Consider the following 23,113-nt stretch of genomic DNA (forward strand, 5'->3'; position numbering starts at 1 on the left):
TCTTAAATAGTACCCTTACAGGCCTAATGCAGTGAGTAACAGTACGAGGTACATAAAGAAAGGCTGATGATCTGTTTTGATGGGCTAAAAACACAGACAATCCTATGGGAATGTCAAGTGTCATCACAATGATCTGATTTTGCTTTGAACAACCCATGTTAGCACTTGTGAAATCCTCTCACCCAGTGAAAGTTTGTCTCATTTTAGAGTTAATAGATGCCCTTCCCAACTAACCTTTTCCACTAGGGACACAGACCATCCATTTCTAAAATTTAGCTCATAATATATCTAACAGTTCTTTGAACAGCTCACTTCCTTGGGCTTGACCAAACAAAACATATTCCACATATCTTCCACATATAATACCTCATCTGCTCTCCTGTTTGTCCCAAGTAAACAGCAGCTACTGAATCCCAAGCTCCATCACTGCATTCTTTTTCTTCCTTCAAACATGACCAAAATTCATCTGCTGTATGTAGAGTCATTAGCACTGTCCATCTACCTTTGGGACTTATATTTTCTGAGGCATACATTTGCCACCTGAACTATTCTGCTCTGACCTGAAAAGTTCCATGTCAGAGACTTGTTTTTCCATGAAACCGAAATCATGTTGTGAAAGAATAAAGGTGTCCAGGGCAGTAATGTGCAAACTGCCCAGTCAATTTGTTTTCTGCAATACTTTCTGTCAGAACAGAAGGAGGTCCGGAAGGTGGATACTAGAATTAGTTTTACCAAAATAACTGTGACAACATAGATCAGGTGATAACTGTTAATCAAAAAAAAAAAAAAAGAAAATGTCACATCAGATATTTGAACAATATTTATAAGCTGAAGATTCTGTTAAAACATTGAAACTAAGTCTTCATTACTTTCACTGCTATGAGTACAACACTGTAATCTTTTCAAACTTCTGAGTTATTTGTATATTGTTATAACACTCCAGGCAGTACAGAGTGATCGATCTTTATTAAGACTTCATAAGAACAAATTTTACTTGGGCATAACACTCAAGTTCTAACTTCAGGTGCAGACTGAAATGTGCAATCTGAAATAGTGCTTTATAATTTCTTATAACTACATGCATCTCTCTTCCTCCACCCCCTGCTCTCTCTCAACCCTCCCTTTCTTTCTCTCTCTCTCTCTCTCTCTCTCTCTCTCTCTCTCTCATTCTTCCAGACATGCACAAACCCTTCTTTTATGCACACGAGGATATACAAAATAATTTAAGATTTCTTATGCCTTTAAACTAAATATTTGTATTAGATTATCTATTTCCCTATGTAGATAATTTTTGCTAGCATATTTCATTACTTTATGTTTTGTGGAAATCTGGTAAAAGCCTGATCCATGCCATGATTATGGCTTGGCTTGAAACACACTGCTTCAAGTCTTATGGAAGACAAGCATCAAGACTATTCTCTGCCCTGGCTCCCAGATGGTGGAACAAAGTTCCACTGTCTGTCTGAGTCCCTTGCAGTTTTCAAACGCAGACTGAAGACTTATCTATTTGTGGAAGATTTAGAATGACTATTGACATTGCACCTGTTGGGTAACTGAAATTCACATGTAGTTTGATATTATTTGTCTGATATAGAGCTTATACCTGTTTTGCACTTGTTTTGCATAAGCATTTTTTGCACTGTTTTTGATACATGTATTTTTTGATACATGTATTTCAACAGTATTCTAGTTCAATGGTATCTTGAACTCTAATACTGTACTGGTTGGGATGCATTCTGTGAGTAATTGATAAGGCACTTTTGTAGGTCACTCTGGGTAAGCATTTCTGCTAAATGCCAAAAATGTAAATGTTTGAAGGATTCTAGTTTGAAGGATTCTTTTGTGGACAATGATTGTTTTTATGTTTATTTGAAAGACTTTATCAAGAAAGCATAGAGTCATCTATCAAATTGAGGTATTAAAGTATTTCGAAATGTCCATTCAATAAAATATGTTCTTAAAGTCAATGCATTATATCCATTCTGATTATTTTAATTAAATTATAGTAAATATTTTCAAGTGCTTAGTAATGCAAAGTGAAAAACATGCTGACATATGATTAGTGTTCCTTATATTTGTCACGGAACACGCCCCTTTCCACTGGTCAAGTGGTACGGCTCTGTCGCGAGCAGTGGAAATTCACTGTCTCGTTTGTAACCACGCCCAAGTTTAGCACACACCTGCACCTAAATAAGTCTCGTTATGTCTGTATTTAAACCCCTGTTGGGGTGTGAATCGGTGTCAGTCATTGTTCACATTGCCTTTTTTCATGCTGGTCGTATTTGTATTCATGTTCACCGTTTATGTGATATGTGTGAGTGCCGTTGTCTTTTCCATATATTAATAAATGTCTGTCTCCATCGAGGGAGCCTATACGTTCTGCTCCTTGCCCAGGGGCAATCGGGCCCTTATAATATTACAGTGTATATTTAGGTATTGGCCTATATATAAATTAAAGACATGCTTGTGAAATTGATACATTTTTCGAGTCAAAATGATAATAAAGACGATCCGAACAAAGCCCTTCTGACTGATTTGATTTATCCTCTTTAAATCTGAACAAATAATTTATTATATGTATGTTCTTTGCAGTTTTGGGAGCCTGTGGATCAATAATTTATTTTTGAACCACTCTCAGTTCAGGAAAACTGCCTCTGTATCTTACCCTGACTCTACTGGTGAGATACCAGTCTATTGACTTATGACACCTGGATGGTATTAAATATCACAGAATGAGAAATAGCCGCTAGAAGGTCCTTCTTCTGTTTTGTTCAGAGACACCAGCATCTTCTATTGGACAACTTGAAGGTTCTCTTAACATAGGGTAATAAGGGCATTGGAATCATACAATATCAATCCAGTAGGCATGTTCAAACAACTCGGTCAAAAACAGTTCTATCTGTCTCCATGTCAATTTAACAACAACAACAACAACAACAACAACAACAATGACAAAAACAAAGCAATCAATAGTGTGGGTCCTTTGACATGGGCAGACCCAGCACAAAGACTGGTGTCAATAGTTGCACCATTACTCTTTGTTTAGTAAGTCCCTATCTGTTTGAACAGCATTCTCTTTGTTTGTCGATAAGTCATAGTGCTTTAAAAAAACATTCAGCAATGGAACTTGAATAGAGTGAATACAATCCTTTTGTACTCCTTCCGAAAATTGTGGTTGAGGGCACCATAGATGACAGCATTGAGGCAGCTGTTGAAATAAGCCATGAAGTAGTTGGCTGTGATATTCCACTCTGGGATAGCTTGACCCAGGGCAGGGCGCACAGCCACGTTTAGGCCAATGAAGTTCAGTGGTGCCAAGCACATGGCAAACAGCATGAGCACCACAAAGATGGTGAGAAGGTTGCGCACATCGTGTGGCTTGATCTTGGACTGGCCTTCTGGCTTGATGCAATGCAGAACGTGAATGACGAGCACCCAGATGCGAAGGTAACAGTAGGTGACGATGCCAATGAGCAGGATGAAATGCACCACCACCACAGCGACGGTGTAGAGGGAGCTCACAGATTGGGCAAATGTGCATGAGTAGACGAATGGGTCATACTTCAGCGACTCCACAAACCAGTTGGGCACGATGGCCAGGATGGTGAGGGACCACCCTAGGGTCATGTAGCACACGGTGTTCTTGCTGGAGAAGAGCCTGTCATACTTCAGGCTGTGGCAGATGTAGCAGTAGCGGTTGATGGTGATGCCTGTGATGTTGAAGATGGAGCTGATGACACTGAGCCCCATTAGGAAGCGGCTGATTTGGCAGTGGAAGGTGCCAGCAATCCAGTCGTTGTGGAAAATGGCTGTCAAGAGCAGAGGGTAAGGGTAGATGGCCACTACTAGATCTGCCACAGCCAAACTCACCACAAAGGCATTTCCTATTAAAGAAAAAAAGGAAATTGGATGTCACTGGAAATGCAACATTCAGCCTTTGAAAGTTTGTACTACAGGCAACATTTTTAATTATGCAGTATAAAAATAGCCAAGAAATCTAAACAAAATAGGCTGTCAGATATCTGAAACTTATGGAACTCTTTTCTTTGCTGAATTAGACACTTGAAAATTCAGGACTTAGAAATCTTTACCCTTGCTGAGCCCACTTATCTAAATTGAACAAAATCTCTATGTTATAAGTGTTTCTGTTAGGATTAAATTTCAAGTTAATTTTTCCACATCACTCTTCCCCATCACAAATTGCTCTTGCCACTCCCACAGAGTTTCAAGGTGACACAGGTATAAAGTTGTGTGACTAGAGACAATGTTTTGAATTTCTAGAGTTATTGATTACACATTTCACACCCGTCAGAACCTGTCAGATGTTTACATGGGGACCATTGCTAACATGATAGGCACCTTATTCTCAAGGGGAATTTCTACACACAGATGTACCAGAGACATTGACCTTCCAGTAGTTGCTCATTTGTGTTAATACAAATTGACACTGACAGTGCTCTCATGTGAAATGCTGTAAGCTTTCCCAATCAATTTGGTATTTCACAAAAACCTTTTGCCTCATGATATTGTTTAAGTAGCTTGATGCCCTGTGGGTATCTTAGATCGGCTATAACACTGTATCAACAATTTTACGGGCTCGCAAAGCTAATAACAGGATTTAACTTGTAATTGCTGTGCTCAGTGTGAAAAGACAGGAATGAGTATTATAGTTTTCAAGCAGAATGTGGCAAAAACCTTCTCAGGCAAAGCCAATGAGTCACAGATTGAAAGTTTCAAAGAATTGATGCACTGCCTGAGGACAACACCAATCAGGCAGGTTTATAGTTGAAGTGGAGAGGGTCTGAGTGAGAATGGACTCACCATATTCATTCACAACAGCAAAAGTATGTGCAAGGCTGCACTTATCTTCAAAGAACCAGAGATACAAACCTCTCTTGCAAATTTTGTAAATTCTCTCTGTGGGTAATCAACTCTTAGCATAATGAAGGTATAATGAAGTTCTGGTATTATACATATACCAATATTCACTGCTGCTGATTGCTAAGCTCTGTATATGCTTCTTTTATCAGCTAGTTTGTATATGACTGATAAATAATGATATTTGCTTTTGAATGATGATCAATGCATTTTTGCCCATGTTTTGGTCTTAAACATTCACTCTCTCATACGTTTTGAAGAATAAAAGCTTTTTCCAAAGCTTTTTGGGGTATCTGCTCCTGAAGAGGTTATATGCCATATTAAGAAAGAGATTAATAAAAGTATTAATAACATTAATATTATTAATAAGCTTAATATTAAGTGTTTCGTAATATTACTATTAATATTTATATTATTATTGTTACTTTTTTATAATTATTAATATTATTACAAATGATTAAGAATGTAACATTAATAGTATTAATAATTATACTAATAATTGTAGTTGTTGTCTTATTTGAAGGACTGTCAAAAAACTTGTAGGTTTGAATGAGAATGGCCAGTCATGTTGATTTCTAGTGTACGCTCAATGTACCTAGAAAGCAGCAAGCTTATTGATAAATATGTTTCTTTCAATTCAGTGGAACTCACTGAATAGGTTACATTGTCTCACATTAAGCAGATTGTCTTACTTTCGGCCAACAACTGAATTCAGAAGCACCACATCCACTGAAATTGATGCTGGCAATTTTGGTCATTCTCTGCAAAGGCTTAGACTGCATGTGCCACTGCTGGACATTTATTTGTGACCATAATGCACATTAAATGAAATGGCACATTAAACAATTCTCATGAGCTCAGGATACACTAATTCAGTCACATGTGAAGTGATGTTTTAATGACAAAAAAATTAAAATGCTTTTCACTGTGATGGATCATTAGATATAAATATAATTGACTATTGCAATTGACTGCTGTGCTTTTCCAGTGAAAACACAGCCATGACATAGGCATAAGTCAACAGGTGCTTTTACCAACTGGGTCAATGTGAGGTATCTTGATATTAGTTGCCATCACCAACTGCTATGACTATAACTAAACTCTAAATTATATGACTTATTATTATTGTTGTTGTTTTGTTGTTGTTGTTGTTGTTGTTGTGTAGTTGTTGTTGTTTGTGATGGTTATGCTGTAGAATTGTTGAACTTAATATATATTGTGATATTTTTATTTGCCACATAATGACCCTGCTTGTCTACTTTTTTCACTAACCTGAGTGGGTCAGGAAAATGTATGAATGCAAACAACTTCCTCATTATACATTAGATGAAGTGTGCTCCCTAATTTACAACATTTTACTCCAGCTGCACAAAGCTTTGAAGGTCAAGATAGACTAGAAACACAACTGGGAATTTGCATTGATTGTGGGAGTGAACTTTATTGTGGTAAAGAACAAGCAACTGCAGTACTTTCTGTATGAGCTACATGCATGACTATAGAAACCTAGTTATTTTAGAGAACATTCTATTTAAGAGAATATGTGTTTAAAGTACAATCTCCAGAGTAATCTTCAAGTTTTACCTGTGCCCAAAGTACATTCTACAAGCATCTGGAATATTTTTAATCCAACTGTTGCAAAAAAAGAATGATCCAACATTCAAGTGCAAACCATCATCTCTTTATGTCTGCTCTCTTGTTTGCTCTAGCTGTATTTATCAAATGTCATAACTGATCATAACCAACAACAAGACCTGAAACTTTTTGAGCATTAATCTCTGTAGGAAAGGTCAAACTATGTGTAATTCACTAGATCAGATCTGTAATGTGACCAGAAGGTGACATAATCAAGGCACAGTGCAGATTGCCTGATCACATACAAGGGCATGGAGATTTTTTAAACAATAGCACTACAGATTAAGGACAACATAAACACAAAACTTTAAAAGCAACAAATATCAAAAGGTTAAAAAAAATTCTGCTTTCCAGAGTTTTCTGTTTTTGATGACTGATGCAATGACCAACAGTTTGCCCAGTACCTCTACCACAATAGCAGTGATCAGCACACTCGACAGTAAAGTGACCTTCCACGGAAAAGACAGACTCTTGCTGTGTCCGTCTCCGGAAGAAACATTTCTTAAAGGGGCATTGGTTGCCTCCACCATCATCACTTCATCTTCTAATCCTTGGGACAATTGTACATGCCACAGCCATGCATGACACTGACAAGTAGTGAGTCTTGCATTGATTTAGTATGAGCTTGCAGCGTCTGAGATTCAAACATTGTAATGGATCTTCTGATCACAGTTTCTGTGATTCAGTGATGGCTGTGTAGAACTGGACTATCAGCTCCTGGGACATGTTGAACTTCCTCAGCTGACACATGAAATACATCCTCTGCTGGGCTCTCTTGATGATTGCTGTCCTACTTCAGGTCTATGGTGATTGTAGTACCCAGAAACTTGAAGGACTCCATTGCCGACACAGAGCTGTCAAGGATGGTGAGTGCTGGCAGGGTTGGAGGATTTCTCCTGAAGTCCAGAGTCATCTCCACTGTGTTCAGCTTTAGGTTATTATAGATGCTCCAGAGGACAATCTGGTCAACTACCTGTCTATATGCAGATTCATCACCATCACATATGAGACCGATAACTGTGGTTTCAGGATATTGACTGAGAGGTACAGTAAGAAGCACAGTAGGGAGAGTATAGAACCCTGTGGGACACCCTCTCTGATGGTCTGAGTTCTTGAGGTAAACTTTCCCAGCCTCACCAGCTGCTTTCTGCCAGTGCGGATTTAGTGATCCACTGGCAGGTCAAAGACGACACTCTAAGTTGGATGAGTTTGCTATGTAGTCATGCTGGGATGGTAGTAATCTATACTTGTAGTCCTGGACCAAACAAATGAACACAGTGTAGTAGTGTTAGTAAAAATCATGATGCATGAATTGTCATTGTCTTTCCATTTTATTTTATAATTAGAATCACCATTTCAAAGGAAAAAAAAAACTTTCTGTTGTTGATGTGTCATTACAAACCATTACAAATGGTGTACACAAGCTTGTGCTGCACTGCATCTGGACTCATGGTCACATTATTAGCCAGACATGTGTGAGAGCACAGAGTATGGATGAATGCATAGTTGTCTTGACTTGCCACGTGTCCAGCTATGGAAAAGAGAGAGACAGATAGAGAGAAATTCTGATTTTAGTTTGCTCACAGATATGTAGTTCTGTTTTGACATTGTACCCTGAATGCTAGAAATTAAAGGGAACTCACTAGCAAAGTTTCTGAAGCTTTGAGCTATAGATCAGGTGGCCGAGAGTTCAGCGTGCAGTAGGAGGGGTTGTCCTTTAATGCTGCATATGATCTTGCTGTCAGGCATGTCTCTGTAACAGGCCATGCTATGGATCACTGTGTCTAGTTACTGAGCTATTACTCTCATCACACTGACCATGAGTGTACTATTGGCATAGTATAGAATTAAAGAAATTTAATGAAGTAAGATATTTCTCTAAGTTGTCATACTTTTATTATAAATGATTTTGGCTAAAATATCTATCTGAAATGTAATGCTCAGTTAGGCTTTGAATGACATTGGAATTAATTTTACATGGTATATAGTTTAATCTGGGCCTAAATTAACCATGAACTAGCACCACAGATTGTACATTTTATGCTTAAATTAGCAACTATGGCAAAACACATATTAGGGGAGCCCTCCTGCACAGAGAGCTAGGCAGGAACCAACCCCAGACAGGCCACCAATCCATCACAGGGCACAAACACACACACACACACACACACACACACACACACACACACACACACACACACACACACTCACGCACACACGCACACACACACACTCTCTCTCTCTCTCTCACTCACTCACTCACTCAATCAGGGAAATTTGTATCAACCTAACGTATGCATGGAGTGTGACAGGGACCCATAGGAACTGGAAGAAACCCCTGCAGGCACAGGGAGAACAGGCAAACTCCACACAGTTACAACTGCAATCCAAATGCAATCAATATCAATTAGAACAATTATCAGTCAATTATAATGTAACTCAGTGAAACATTTATTACCATGTACTTTTATTTATAGAGTACTTTTTCATGTTTCCAACAATAATGATGAAGACTAAAATGAAAACGATTCTCTCACAGAGGAACAGATTTAAAACAAACATGGGATTTGTCCCATATTGAATTTTGAAAATAACAAAAATGATACATTCTTTCTTGAACCCACTGGACCACTGCATTCACTGTGCACACAACAACAGTCATGTGGCCAAACTAAGCGACAGTGAAAAGAGAAGCTGTGAGCATCAGCAGTCCCCAGAAATACTTCAAACAGCTGCCATACACAAGAAGAATAGAACATTTAATTTAGCGTCAAACACTATGCAATAGCCACCACAATGATTCAGCGGTTGGTAACAGAAAGGGGCAGCACATGCAACTGTCTCAATGGCTCAGCCCTGAGCATCTACCCGTATGTGCACGGATTTAATACAAAACCCATACATCCTCACTGCAAAAGCCTAAAACTAGCCATCCTGCTGTTTAATAGCTGTGCTGTGTTGCGAATCCCTACTGATGGCATTTCAAGTGTAAACAAGCCAATAGGGACATGTCCATTAACAACATACCACAAAAGTAACAGGGATGAAGTAATAGCAATTGGCAGAACTGTGAACATACCACATTTTTATAGGATTATAGTACAAACCATTACATGGTCAATGCTAAACTTCTACATTTTAACAATTACTTTGTAGAGTTCATTTGACAGAAATGCATCATATGTGCTAGACAGGAGACACAATGTAACCATTATGGTCTGCATATAATTTTGCATTGCTTTATTGTAATTTGATGGCCTTTGATCATTAAATTCTTCAAACACACTTGCAATAATAGGAAAAAACAGTGCATGAGTTCACATTCAAAAAATACTGCATCTAAACATTTGCTATTCACAAAGCGCTGCATTGCATATTACTTACATGCTTGTGAAAATATATTTGTTTTATAATGTATATGTTACCTAAAGACTCACTGTTTGGAATCTATTCTTGATATATAATATATTTTTACTATCAATATTTTGTAAGTAAGCAGCAAAGGACCAGCCTCAGCTTCAGTCCTCAAATTTTGATTCACCTCACAATTTAGTAGTTTGGCCAGTTCCCAGTGTAGAAGGTGTCTTCTCTTTCACAGCTGTGCCTCCAGTGAGGCAGGCAAGCGCACACATCCTATGAGGTCCATAAATCCCAACACCACATTGTTGTGATCTACTAGCCGCAAAGTGCAGTCTGGTGTTTCAAAATACTCAGAGGAGAACATTAATGGCCTGACCAAGCAGACATCTGACTGACAGGCATATTGCTTTAGTTACAGGGAGAACTCTCAATAACAAATCAATGCTGCGCTCTTGGTGGCATTCTTTGGACCCCAAGGACTGAGCACTAAGAGGACACAAGTAATCTAATATTCATACTACTTTTCACTTCAGAATTCGTTTTCTGGTCAAAGTGTTTGAGATTGTCACTTTTTTGTCTTTATTTAAAGTCTCTTGTCCACTAGGGTCATACATTAAACATGATTTTAGCATTGTTTGTATCACCAAAACGTTGTCTCACCAAAAAGCTTTCAACTTTAAAATTCAATGTGGAACTGCTGTCGTCTAGGTATATTTTTGTTTAATATTTAATGTACATCTATCTATCTATCTATCTATCTATCTATCTATCTATCTATCTATCTATCTATCTATCTATCTATCTATCTATCTATCTATCTATCTATCTATCTCTGTCTCTCTCTCTCTCTCTCTCTCTCTCTCTCTCTCTCTGCAGGTGTGTAGGGTGGCTAAAATTACAACACGGGGCACAGCTTGTAGCTCAAGACCTCAAAATGTCACTGATAACTACATTTTGGACTTTGTGATAAATTCATGCAACAAACACTACAGCACTCAGTACATGAATACAAATTGTAAACAGCAATCAAAAAGAGATGCTCACAAATGCTCAGAGAGGAATGGACATTCTACCACTCTGCCCAGCTGGCATCTTCTCAATTTATGTGTATAAGAACATTATTTAGTACACTTCCTCATCAATTTTTCAATGCAAGGGACAGTGGTCAAATTTGAGTCAGGCATCTTCTTGGAAATGAAGAGTAACACTGTTCAGGCTATGGGATTCTAATTCTCCAATAGCTTTTCCCTCTGCCTTTGAACTAAAATCCATCTTCTCCAGCTAAATGTCAGTCCTGATGGAAGGTGCAGTGCTTAGAGCTGGTTGCCAGCATGTCATGCAGTGATGGACTAGAACATGACCTCCTCGCAGCTGCCATAGTCACTCTCCACCAGGTCGGAGTCGACGCAGCTGCGGGAGGCACGATTGGACGGCGGTGCTGTGTGGGTGGAGGAGCCACAGTCCGCGTACGATGGCTGAGCCACACTCAGGCGTACACTCAAGCGCTTGTAGCCCGTTGACACGTTATCCATGCTGCGTGTGTGCTTCGTCGGGTAGTAGCTGATGGCTGTGTACTCGTTGGGGCACTGCGAGCTGGGCAGGGGCAGACCATCCGGCCCCAGGAAGTCGTCCAGGTTCTGGCTGCTGTAGCAGGGTGGCAATGGCGCACGACGGTCACCGCGTTCCAGTGGGAATGGGAAGCCCCCAAAGCGAGAGTTCCGCCGGGAGTCTCCGGATGACATGGTTGGGTAAGTGCTCTCAACAATGTCAAACTGAGGGAACTCCTGCACGGCTGGCCGCCCATAATAGTCAGGATCAGCAGGGTATACTGCAAACATAGAGCAGAGGAATGCACTCATTTCTAATACACACAACACCTATGAAAAATACACTGAACACACATAGAGGCTGGATTTAATCTATTTTTTGACGAAAATGACAGAGAAGTGCTCCGTGCTCAGTTTGTTATGGAATTAATTTTCCATACATTTTTCCATGTTTGCTTGAGCGCAGTCATTTACTCCAATTTGCCCATCTTCCACTGACATCAGCCCACTGAATTTAGTATCTTACAGACTCACCTTCATAGTCTGGCTCCCAGTTGGGTTTCATAATAGATTCATTATCAGAGATGGAAGAGGCAGGAGCAGGGAGGTTTGGGGCCACACTGCACACCACTGGGCCCTGAGCTTTCTGGGGACGGGAAACCATCTGGGTCAGCTCCCTCTGCTCACGAGGCTTCAAGGAACGGAAAGGGCTGTGGTCCAGGTCATTCCCCAAGCCAATCATGGTGCTCATTTCCATGGGGGGAGTGTTCTCTCCATCATGCATCTTTGTCAGGCCCGTTGGGAAGTAGCCATTAGAATCTTGCACACAGATTGGCTTGTGCTTCTTGTGGCTGACATAGTGTTTTCGTATGCACACAAAGACTGCGACGAGCAGTATGAGTCCCAGCACACCTGCGCAGATCTCAGCAATCTCTGCATATCCAATGGGTCTTGAAAGTTGAGGCAAAGGGTCACAATGGATTGAACCCTTTGCCATTTTACAGCCAAATCCACTGGGACAAGGGTTTGAAGAACATGCATCACTCAGACATCTGCACAATAACAGCAGAGAAAAGGAATAGGAGAATGAGGTCTGTGAGCTGTATACACCATTGCAATAATTTTCAGTAGAATCTAACTGCACAGAGATGTATAGATGAGAATAGAAACTGGAACATGTTGGCATAGGTTTCATAGGCTTAAACTAGTTAGTTAATGGAAGAGGTCAGACAGGGGCCAAATTATGATGCAATAATTAATTCAAAAGCAAAAAATACAGTCACCACTTTGCGACTTCAATAAGGGCTGCAAAGAAGCACATCAGCCTTACCTGGTCTCAGCAATTTGTTCAGGGCAGTTGCACATATAACCTTCAAACTTTGGGACACACAGCAGGCCATGGGCGCATGGTTGGGATGTACATGGGTTGTTCTCCAGCTCACAGCGTGCACCGAAGAATGGCAATGGGCAGCTACAGTGGAACTCTGCAGAGCAAACAAGAGAAACATCATGTCTGCACTCCAGACTGGGAAGCTGCCACCCCAACACTGGCAGACCCACAGAGATTTTCCAGGAGTTGAGTGGAGACCAAAGACTAAAATGGAAATCACTGGGCCTGACGCCACACTTGCAGATTAAACACATGAGGGGTTATTATGACCCTAACCTCATTTGCATAATTGTGTTGCAGTGACTAGTGCTTCTGCATAGAATAGCTAATATACAAAATTAGGCTTAAGGTTACTGATGAACAGATAAATATAAATTATGCAACACAAATATGATATGGGTGATGCAACACAAATAAGCCTGAATAATCACAAACATCAAGGCGACCAGAAAATTTGTTACATTTCCTTTTTTACCTTATAACAAGTGCAAACAATAACTTCTTTGCTACCCAATCTGATGCTGAACGTCCCTAATCGGTCATATTTGGAAAACTACATTCAAGTAATACAACTCTTTTGAGAATAAAAAATGCACGTAGTGCTTATCTGTAATTTGTCATCACTGTAGACATTTAGCACAATACATCATCTAAATTGAGCTTATTGCTTATTTATTCCCCGCTGATGCTAATTATTACTTGCTATGGCAATGCAAAATGCTAAATTCGGTCTGACTACTGTTTCATTTGCACAGTGCACAGCATTGGTCTGCACACCCATCACTGCATAGTGTTTTAACCCTCACCTCCAGTCAAGTTCTCCTCACACTTTCCTCCATTTTCACAAGGGTTACTGGCACAGCCATCTGCTGTACAGCATTGGAAGACACCAAAGAGCCTGTTTCCCTGTGAGCCCAGACTCTTTACGGCCACCTCTGTCCTCAACGGCTGCCCATTAAACTCCACATTGTCCATGCAGCCTTTGAGGCCCGGCACAGTAGTGTTGGTCCCAGTACTGGCGAGCAGAAGGGTCCCATGGGCTTGGGTCAGCCTGCAAGGCTCCGGTAAGTCCAAAACGATGGAGTGCATGCTGTCAACAGTGAGCCTCAACGCTGTCCCATTGACCTCCACTGCAATGTGGTGCCAGTGGCCATCAGCTACGGGGTAGCCCCTCACTGTCAGGCTTCCAGGGAGTGAGTTCCCACACCCATAGTGGAACAGCAGCTCCCGATCCACCAGCTGGACAGATACAGCCAGAGTAAAAAAATATTCATCACACAAGTGGTTAAGTGCTAAAACACAGATACTATTAGAATGTTTTTTTAAGATGATTTTTATTTTTGCTTTTGTTTTTTTTAAACACACTTTCAGGCTACAGCTTCATTTGGAAAATTGAGTTCCTGTCTGGTTTCCAAACAATTAATAAATTGTCACTATTTCAGTGATCATTTCCAACTTTGTTATCTTTCCCATATAAACAATACTGCCCAACAATCACAGGCAATTTCTAATTTGTGACTGATAAATTGACTGAATGTGCAACACCTATGACATATCCAGAAAAAAAAAAAAATTGTATCATCCAGCACTTGTTACCAGACCTCATATTTGTTTCTAGGTGCCTGAAATGTAGGTGGATTTCAGTAAATCTTTCAGTTAAGTACAGATGTCAGGTTTGAAACACAAAGAGGGTTTACTTTATAAATAGTATTACTAGACATTAAGACCTGGCAAGCCAGTTTTCGGATATTCATTTTTCTGCAATGCATAACTTTCTTCAATAATCTTCTTATTAATACTTTTTAATCTAAAATTTGTAAGCATAACAATTATCATCTTCATGCAGGCCACTTATTTGCTGTGGCAGAGTCTTCCAATGTAATGTGTAAAAAAGGCATGGAGCTCTGTCATTAGAAAACATAATATGATTTGACCTTTCTGGTGATATCAAAGCATTAAATTATCTGTTTTCAGCATCATCTTGATGATGTTTGCCAGCTGTGGCAGGAATGAAAAAGTTCTTTTTTTATTTAGAGCCCCAGGTCAGAAAAGCATGTGACATCTAGACAGACCTGAATTGCACAGTCTAGTTAGATAAAAAAAAAAATCTCAATTAGTGCTTCTTTTTCCGACTCTGGTTATTTAAGAGCATCTGTTTCCTGCTTTGTGTCCAGTCAGGATGCTTGTTGCCTTTAATAATGTTAGATGGTAGTTATCAGTTTTTATAAATGTTACCGCTGCTTAACTGACAAGTCATCTTTTCTTGCTTCTGTTTTGTCATGGTGATGGCTTTGTTCAAATCAACCCAATTTCCATTTGAAAGGTAATTACTTATAAGGGTACAGACAATAAGAAATAGCCAGAGGATAAGTCAATTGAACTCCTAGAGTTTCCAGGGGATGAATGGTGTCTTCTTACAGCTGAGAATATTGAGGTTGTATACAAATTGATAATTGGTACAATGGAACAATACCACCCTAAAGAAACACAAACTGTATCATGTATCTTGTCAGCCTCTCCATGAAGACAAAAGAGTAAATGCATGAGTGAGACAATTATTAGCTGGCCAGGGTTCATTATTCATTTTGAAGCCTTTTCTGACAATAATACAGGCTGGTATGGCAAGATTTAACACCCTGGGGTAAATCTGGAAATGCAGAGATGACACTTCTGATGACTCAAACCACTTTTTGAATGTTCTGTTACAATGGGAAAAAAAATAAAGGCCCGTGTGGGAGAGATGCCATATCTTTAAAGTGGAGGTTGCGATTTGATTGTGGAGTACTCTGTGCTTCCTTTACCTATCCTGCTATGTAGAGTCATGCAAATTTTTCTGTACATGTCATTTGTGGTGCAGCACCTGCAGGCTGTCTTCCTACATGCCACTCAATCTCCAAACATTATGTGGCTTGCTAGATTAATCTAGATCAGACAAACCTAGTGCCTTCACCGAACCTCTGAAAGAACGTCAGGGAAGTGAAGTTCGGCAATCATTTATCATAACACCGACCAACTGAGTCAAATGCTAAATCAAATGATGTGGAGTACAAAGGCACTCTGGTCTGCAAGATAATGTTCTTTACAGGATTTCCATGATCTGATATGCGTCCAGTTATTAAGAGAGTGAGGACAGAGAGCAAACCTAAAGATTAAACTGGTGAGCTAGTGCATCTCACAAAAAAAAAAATCTTTTTGTGCTATTGTTTCTGGCATTGTCTTCATGACATGTTGATTTCACCAGAATCAAGTTTTCTTTCAGCTTTGTTGTGCACAGGTCTGTACCTGTCCAAATATTTTTGCCAGTTGTGGATTATGAGCTGTAGTACCTGCAGTGTCCCCCAGTCAGACGCATTTGTGGTCATCACTGTGCATTCAGCATCAAATGTCTTGATTCGGAGAGACAGGTGGAAATTTTCTTTTTCCTCCTCTGTCCGATAAAGGTACTTCAAATAACCATGTCCATCAAATCTCACAGCTGATTCTAAAATACATCACAAATTGATCGATACTGATCAATGCTTTGCAGTTAATTGAGAAATTATTTTAACACTAACCCAATGTTCCAAAACAAATGTTTGGCTATAGGACAATGTTGTGTACATATGCAGAGAGATAGAAATAATATCTGACTGTTACATGAGGAAATTGATCTAGCCTATGTTATCTTTACCATTCTAACCTTAAGAATCATTCAGATACAAGAATGTGAATTCTTCTCTTTTATTTCCTTTGCTCATACCAAAACAGAGCAGTGATTAAATAACACATAATAACAATCTGCAGCTCTTGGATCTCTGCTAATCATCAATGGAACATGGCCAAGAGTCATCTGAGGGGCAGGCACCTACCATTGCAGGAGCAGATGCTCTCCCAGCTGTGCTGTGGGGTGATGAAGCTTGCCCGCGCTGTGCCGTAGTGGCTCACTCTCTCCTCCTTCATCAACACAGAGTTTCTGCAGCCCTGCGGAAGGCAGGCAATACCAGCACAGTTGCCATGCCGCACCCTGAGCACGCTCAGACCAAGGTTGTCTTCCACGTGAGCCAGAGCTGTGGCTAGACGGTGGCTAGCTATGGGCCGGACCGAGCCATCCTGGGTCCTGCGCACCAGCAGTACCTCCAGGCTGCCGGGGCTGCTTTCCTGCTGCAGGCTGGCGATGTGCAGTTCCTGCCTGGGCACGTTCAGCTCAGCACCCAGGCTGCGCTGTAGGCCCCGCCAGTGGTCGGCCACGAACTCCTCAGCAGACAGGCCAGCCAGCTGCAGGGTGAAGCCCTGGTCCAGAGCCTGCTGTGAGGCTGTCCACACATGGACCCACACAGTAGCCCACACATTAAACTTGCCATCAGACACGCTCACATTGAGAGGGTACAGGCCAGATCGAAGAGCCTGCTCTGCCACTACCTTCCCAGCGGAGTCCACAGAGAACAGCCCCCCATGGGTGGATTCCAGCCTGTACGACAAGATGTCCTTGGGGTCCTGGTCAGAGGCATGGATCTTACCAATGACCCGTCTGGGGAAGGTCTCCTCAGTCATGGTTATGTAGACCTCCAGTGGGGCCACAGTGGGAGGATATTTGCTCTCCTCAGTGACATTGATTTTAACCACACATATGGAGGAGAGTGGGGGGTGGCCATTGTCAGTGACCTGTTGAGATAATATTCATACATCATAAAATACACTGTCTCCACAGCTTTTAAAGATATTAAAGTATGAACTAATTTGCTTTGCAACAATATGTCTCTGTTTTCTTTAAGGTAGATTTTCAGTAGTGAGGTATTTTCATTGATGAATGTATCTTGACACATATAATTTCATTTGAACTTTCATTAAAATTCTTATACCTTTTGTGTTCATAACCTTAGTTAATACATAACATTTCACCTGAATTTTGAGTAGGTGCTGAGGCTTTCCTCTTTTTCCTAGTGGGGAAGAGAGGGACAGCAGTCCTCCCTGGTCCACGTAGAAATGTCTGCCCTCATTTCCTGACACAATGTGGTAAGAAAAAGGAGGGCCATTCTGGGGCATGTCCCTGTCGCTGACCAACATCTGCAGAACACCACTACCCACAGCCTCTCCTTCCTGCCATAAAACAACACCACAGAATCAAAGAACATGCAGATGAAATGAACTTTTACAGCACAAAACAATGGCTCATGTCATTACCAGCACAAAGAAATAATAACAAAGAGTAACATTGTTGTTAGGTTGAATGTCTGTTTCTAGCTATTCCCAGATTAATAATGGGCCACTGGGCTGCTTGCAAAAGCCAGATTCTTCCGGAACAAAGATAAAAGCACAGCTAAGGCTAAAGAACTCGCCCAAAGCCAGCAACTTGGCTCTGAGCAGTGCTCGAGCAGACAGAGAAGGGTATCCTCCATTGTGCCAAACAGTCTGACTGCATGGAAGACACGGACACCTTGGGTGAAGGTAAATGGGCTATAAACAGGGTTTCCAAGTCAGCAGAGGTAGCACAGTAATTAGAGGACACAAGCTGGGCTGAGTTCAAAGGGGTAAACCACCACAGCAAATACCACTGCAGGCAAAACGGCACAGGAGCAAATCCATAGCTGTATTAAGCATGGCTCGCTGGCCACCGAGATGCGGTCTAGTCATTCGACATGCCTGAGCAGAGCAGTGGACCAGGATTAACCCAGGACAAAGAAGCAACCCTGCCTCCATACCTGCAGGACAAGGTTGTAGGTGGTCTGAGAGAAGACAGGGGGGTTGTCATTGACATCAGACACTGTCACTGTCACCTGGACAGCCGAGGACAGAGGAGGCAGGCCCTCATCTGCAGCCTGTACGGTTAACGAGTAGTGTGTTTTCTGAAAGAGACATGTCAAGCAGATTAGCACTGTCAAACTACTCTGACGTATGTTCTGTTGTGGACAAAGAATACACAAACCAACTGTGAGTTGGGTAGCGAGCAAACATTTTTTCTCTGTTGATTCAGGTAACTGAAACCAAAGGCAACAGGTCTGTGCTTGTTGAGGGAGGAGAGGTGCGTCAGGACCAGAGCCCGGGCTTGCCGTCAGCCTCTATAGCCTCTCAGTGGTGAATGTTCTCACCTCTTCCCTGTCCAGCGCAGAACGCACTGTAATGTGGCCAGTGCGACGATCGATGCTGAACTGTTGCTGTGGGTCACCACTCACAATGGAGTAGTGGATGTGGTTGTTCAGTGGCCCATCAAGGTCGACTGCTGTCACCTAAGGGTGGGAAGAAGAGGACGAAAGAAAAAGAGAGAAAGAGAATAGCAGAGAGCAGAGAAATCTGTCGTCATGAGTGTCAACACCTAACTGTGGCAAAGCTGTGTAAGAACCTCTCCCTAAAATCACTGCTGTGATCTGACAGCTTGCATCGACCCTCACACACCACTGCACAGCACACACTTTCCTGCCTACTACTACACAGAACTAGCAGTCCCCAGAGTCCAGTACATACCTTACAGCCTAGCCCACATGAGTACAGAGAGCTCAAACGGTTGAGTAAAATTGAGTGGTAACTCAGTATAGAATTGAGACAAACGACAGACATAAAGGTTTTTCTGACTATCTGAGCGTTTCTGGGTGTCTAACTGTATGTTCAAGCGCACATGAGAAGGGCAGTTTGGACCAGGAAACAGCCCGCGCTGGCCTCATTTGATAGCGTTATCAGTTCTGATGGCAGTGACAGGTGAGAGAGCCTGTTGACTATACCTGCATCACCATGTCTCCAGGCAAGATATCCTCCGCGATTTCAGCACTGAAGTCACTGCGGCTGAAGACGGGTGGGTTGTCATTGATGTCAGTGATGTTGATAATAACCATGGCAATGTCAGACATCGATGCCTTGTCTCGTGCCCCCTCCACTGACAGGTAATATTCGCGGCACAGCTCAAAGTCCAGTGCAGCATTCACCCACAGGACACCTGCGGCACAAGGCGACAATATCACAGCTATTCCAGACTTCCTGGATAAAACGTAGTGCATGACAAAGATATTGTGTGAATGTTCCGGTCAGAATGAACATGGCTGAAGTAAGGACATACACAGTTAACCTCCCTGGCAAAGAGCATCCAGTAGTTAGGTGGTGTTCTAAGTTTGAGAGAGAAAGAATGAACTTGACTTTCATGAAAGTATGAAACAACACAATATGCATAGGCCTATTTCAGGCCTACAGTCTGGGCTTGTTTCCTGATTAAATTAGTTCCCTTTCCAAAGTACACTGACTAAAATGTAACTCAAAGTTGTCATACTGACATATGTAACTATACTATAAGCAACTTTGGTTTTCACAAAACCAAAGCGTTTCTTATCATACTGTTAATGTAAAACCCTATTCTTTTTCATATAAATGCCTTATTTAATTACCATCTCAATTTCAGGCTAATTAGAAAATTTAACACCTACCTATTTATTAGTCAGAAAAGTGATTCAATAAGTAAAAATTTTAAGATTTTATATTTCATTAACAAAGCAATGTTACATTAACAACCAAACATAATATATGCCCATTTAATGATTGCCTTCTTGGCCAGATATTATTTCAATATGTGTCTTCACTGAATAATACAATTGAACAGTAAAGTTCAATACTGAGAGAAATATTGATTAGGCATCATTTTTCTTATTTCCTCTGCAGTGAACTGTGTATAGCTAGGTGCAGGCTTCAGTAATTGGGTCTCCAGCCAGTCTACTTGCGTTCTATTATAATAAAATTGGAGGGCCCAAAACTTGCACAACTCACTACATTCTTGCTTGTGACAAGAATCCAGGTTTCAACAAGTAGTCCTGTCTCCAGTCTTTCTACTCATTCAAGGTTTTTGGCCAAAGCTCAGCTGCTATAATACTGGACGCTGTCCACATTTCCCCTCCTGTAAATAAAGGTTTGTTTGCTCAAATGTTTGTATACATGATTTATTTTCCATGCAAGACAGAGAATAAAAACTGGTCAGTAACTAAGGCAGATATTTTTTGTGGTAAACCTGGAAATTTACTGGGCTTGAAACATTGATTTTTATACAAGGTAGAGTCATGTTGTCTGAAATAATACAGGAAAGAACAAAACAATTTTATACGTTAGCACTGGTTAACATTACAGCTATGATAATTAATGTAGCAGCCTACCACTTAGCTTAACAACTAATATCAACAAACATAAATTTACATTAATGATTGTTTAAATCATAAATCAGGTTAATACTAAACCAACTAAACTTGAAAAACTAAAGGAGTATAAGCTATTATCAGTATTAGGTCATGCATCCTAGGCGAATAAACATTTAACTCTAGCAACATACTTAACTATTATATATTATAGTATATTATAGCATATATTAATTAGACAAACATCACTCTCTTTAGGTTATGTAACATAACATAAAAGCCTGTAACGCTAAGGGAGCTGTAGCCTGCACATATGCAGCTCTCTGCTTTCAACCCTTTTGCACTACTACACACCAAGCAGCTGCATGATCAGCACATGATCATTGGGTTTGGTTTCTCTTAAAGGAGCAGAGACTTGTATATGTTTTATTAAAATTGCATATGAATATAATTATATATCAATATATATAATGTATTACACACACACACACACACACACACACACACACACACACACACACACACACACACACACATATATATATATATATGCATGTAATCATGTAGTGAAAATCTGATATTTTGACAGTCCTGCTTTGTTATATCATTATTACCAAGTATAGTGCACATTCTGTACCATACAAAATTAAAAGAAAAAAAGAAGATGACTAAATTGAAATTTACAATAGAAGTGCATCACACATAAGGACAAGTAAATATAATGTCTTTAACTTTCCAAGTCATTCTGAGTCACAAGACAAGTATGAAGCAATGTGGCACAGGATCAAACATGTCGAGTCAAGACAAGTGTGCACTTGCATTCAAACAAGTCATGTCTGTGCTAATCAAGTGAAGTCTGCAGTGTTAACTTAAGCAAGTTTCCAAAGAGTCTGTTATCCACCCAATGAAGCCAGAAGTTGTCAATTGTGTGTTTATGTAGGCCGCAAATTTGTTGATACTGTGTTTTTATGGCACACGCTGCCTTTGCCTCTATCATTAGTTTAACCTTGGTATACAAATGACTTCCCTCTGCCATACTCGCCCTTAAATAACTGTTAATGTTTAAGACATGAAGCTGAATGAATGTCAGAGAAGAATTCAAGATAAAGTAGATCTAATCAGTGCTCACAGAGGTTTTTTTAAACTACTTACAATTTTAAGATCAGTCTGGCATCTTGTAACAAAAAATGAATAAATAAAAAACAGTGGTCAAAGATGATTTTGCTTTGTGCAAAAATACCCAATTACTTATGTATTTTTGCACACTGAATCCCACAGTTTTTTTGGGGTTTTTTTTTGTTAAAGTATACTCGTATATACTTGTAAGCAGTATCAAGGAAATTGGATCCCCTCCACGTTGGAAGACTATTGCTGCACACTGAAGAGGGATGTTCTTGAGGCCAAATATAGGCAAAAATCATACATTGTATATTTTAGGTGTAAGTTTGTAGTGTAATAACAGAAATAAGAGTCTGATTTATGAATAAGTATAGTTAATGTAATTTTTTTTTGCCCTGTCATTTAAAAAAAAAAAACATACGATAGAAACATTCTAAAAATAGATTCAAATTCAGCATAAAAATTACTATAAGGTCCACCTATTTTATTTTGTGCAACAAAAAAGTTAAAATTTTGTTGCACAGTCAAATCACCTGTAAATTATAGAATACAAATTAAGAATTGACAGAATTTTGAATCTTTACCAAGCCACTTTAAGTGCAAATCAAGTCTTGAATCACGTATCCGCAAACCATAGTCGTGTTTTATATGTTCTCAATCAAGTCTACAATTACGACAATTACAAATCAAGTCTGAGTCAAGTCATATGACCCAAATCCCTCATTACAGAAAAAGAACATCAACCAACATATAAATCAGTTAAAAGAGAAAGGTAAATGAACTACCAAACAATGGATCTGAATAAAAGAGTCAAGGAAGTTTAGAGATACTAAAAACCACACACAGTCCAGGATAAAAAGATCCCTCCAGAGGACAGCCAAAAAGATGTTCCAGCCCAACAATTATAAATATAAAACACACAGAGTGGAAAAGCAACAATGGTGCATTATTGCTCTAATACAGGCATAGCCTTGATCAACAGCTGTAAAGAAATTAGATAAATTCCAAACAAAGAATTCTATAGGATGAAGGCCAATAGGAGATGAGATCGGGATCTACTTCTAGAAACAGAGAAACTACAAGGTAAATGAAAGAAGCTGAAATGA

General features: G+C 40.1%; 2 protein-coding genes across 3 annotated transcripts in view; both read right to left on the minus strand.

The window, feature by feature from the left end:
* Positions 1 to 3,114: 3,114 nt before the first annotated feature.
* mtnr1al (melatonin receptor type 1A like) lies at positions 3,115 to 7,040 on the minus strand. The gene is made up of 2 exons (XM_027003628.3): positions 6,856 to 7,040; positions 3,115 to 3,886 (listed from the first exon to the last, which is right to left on the minus strand). Exons 1-2 carry the CDS (start codon positions 7,038 to 7,040, stop codon positions 3,115 to 3,117), a joined length of 957 nt encoding a protein of 318 aa, XP_026859429.3.
* Positions 7,041 to 8,937: 1,897 nt separating this feature from the next.
* Positions 8,938 to 23,113, minus strand: part of fat2 (FAT atypical cadherin 2) — a 36,266-nt gene continuing 22,090 nt past the window's right edge. The window contains exons 15-24 of one of the 2 annotated variants that reach the window (XM_027003592.3): positions 19,500 to 19,711; positions 18,873 to 19,010; positions 18,486 to 18,629; positions 17,686 to 17,883; positions 16,656 to 17,448; positions 16,134 to 16,288; positions 13,614 to 14,046; positions 12,748 to 12,901; positions 11,952 to 12,469; positions 8,938 to 11,698 (exon numbers count right to left, since the gene is read on the minus strand). In XM_027003592.3, coding sequence (XP_026859393.3) covers positions 11,220 to 11,698; positions 11,952 to 12,469; positions 12,748 to 12,901; positions 13,614 to 14,046; positions 16,134 to 16,288; positions 16,656 to 17,448; positions 17,686 to 17,883; positions 18,486 to 18,629; positions 18,873 to 19,010; positions 19,500 to 19,711 — 3,224 coding nt within the window. In that variant the 3' untranslated portion in view covers positions 8,938 to 11,219. Of the gene's footprint in view, positions 11,699 to 11,951; positions 12,470 to 12,747; positions 12,902 to 13,613; positions 14,047 to 16,133; positions 16,289 to 16,655; positions 17,449 to 17,685; positions 17,884 to 18,485; positions 18,630 to 18,872; positions 19,011 to 19,499; positions 19,712 to 23,113 lie in introns of those variants that run through there. The other variant, XM_081698776.1, reaches the window with a different exon arrangement.

Source organism: Electrophorus electricus, chromosome 16, assembly GCF_041902795.1.
Source record: "Electrophorus electricus isolate QZ-2024a chromosome 16, ASM4190279v1, whole genome shotgun sequence".
Classification (NCBI taxonomy): Eukaryota; Metazoa; Chordata; class Actinopteri; order Gymnotiformes; family Gymnotidae; genus Electrophorus; species Electrophorus electricus.

Coding starts and splice junctions, on each gene's coding strand:
- mtnr1al (XM_027003628.3), bottom strand. CDS start 7,040: ATGGTGGAGGCAACCAATGCCCCTTTAAGAAATGTTTCTTCCGGAGAC. Junction 3,887..6,855: donor AACAGAAAACTCTGGAAAGC/AGAATTTTTTTT, acceptor TTTTTCTTTAAT/AGGAAATGCCTTTGTGGTGA.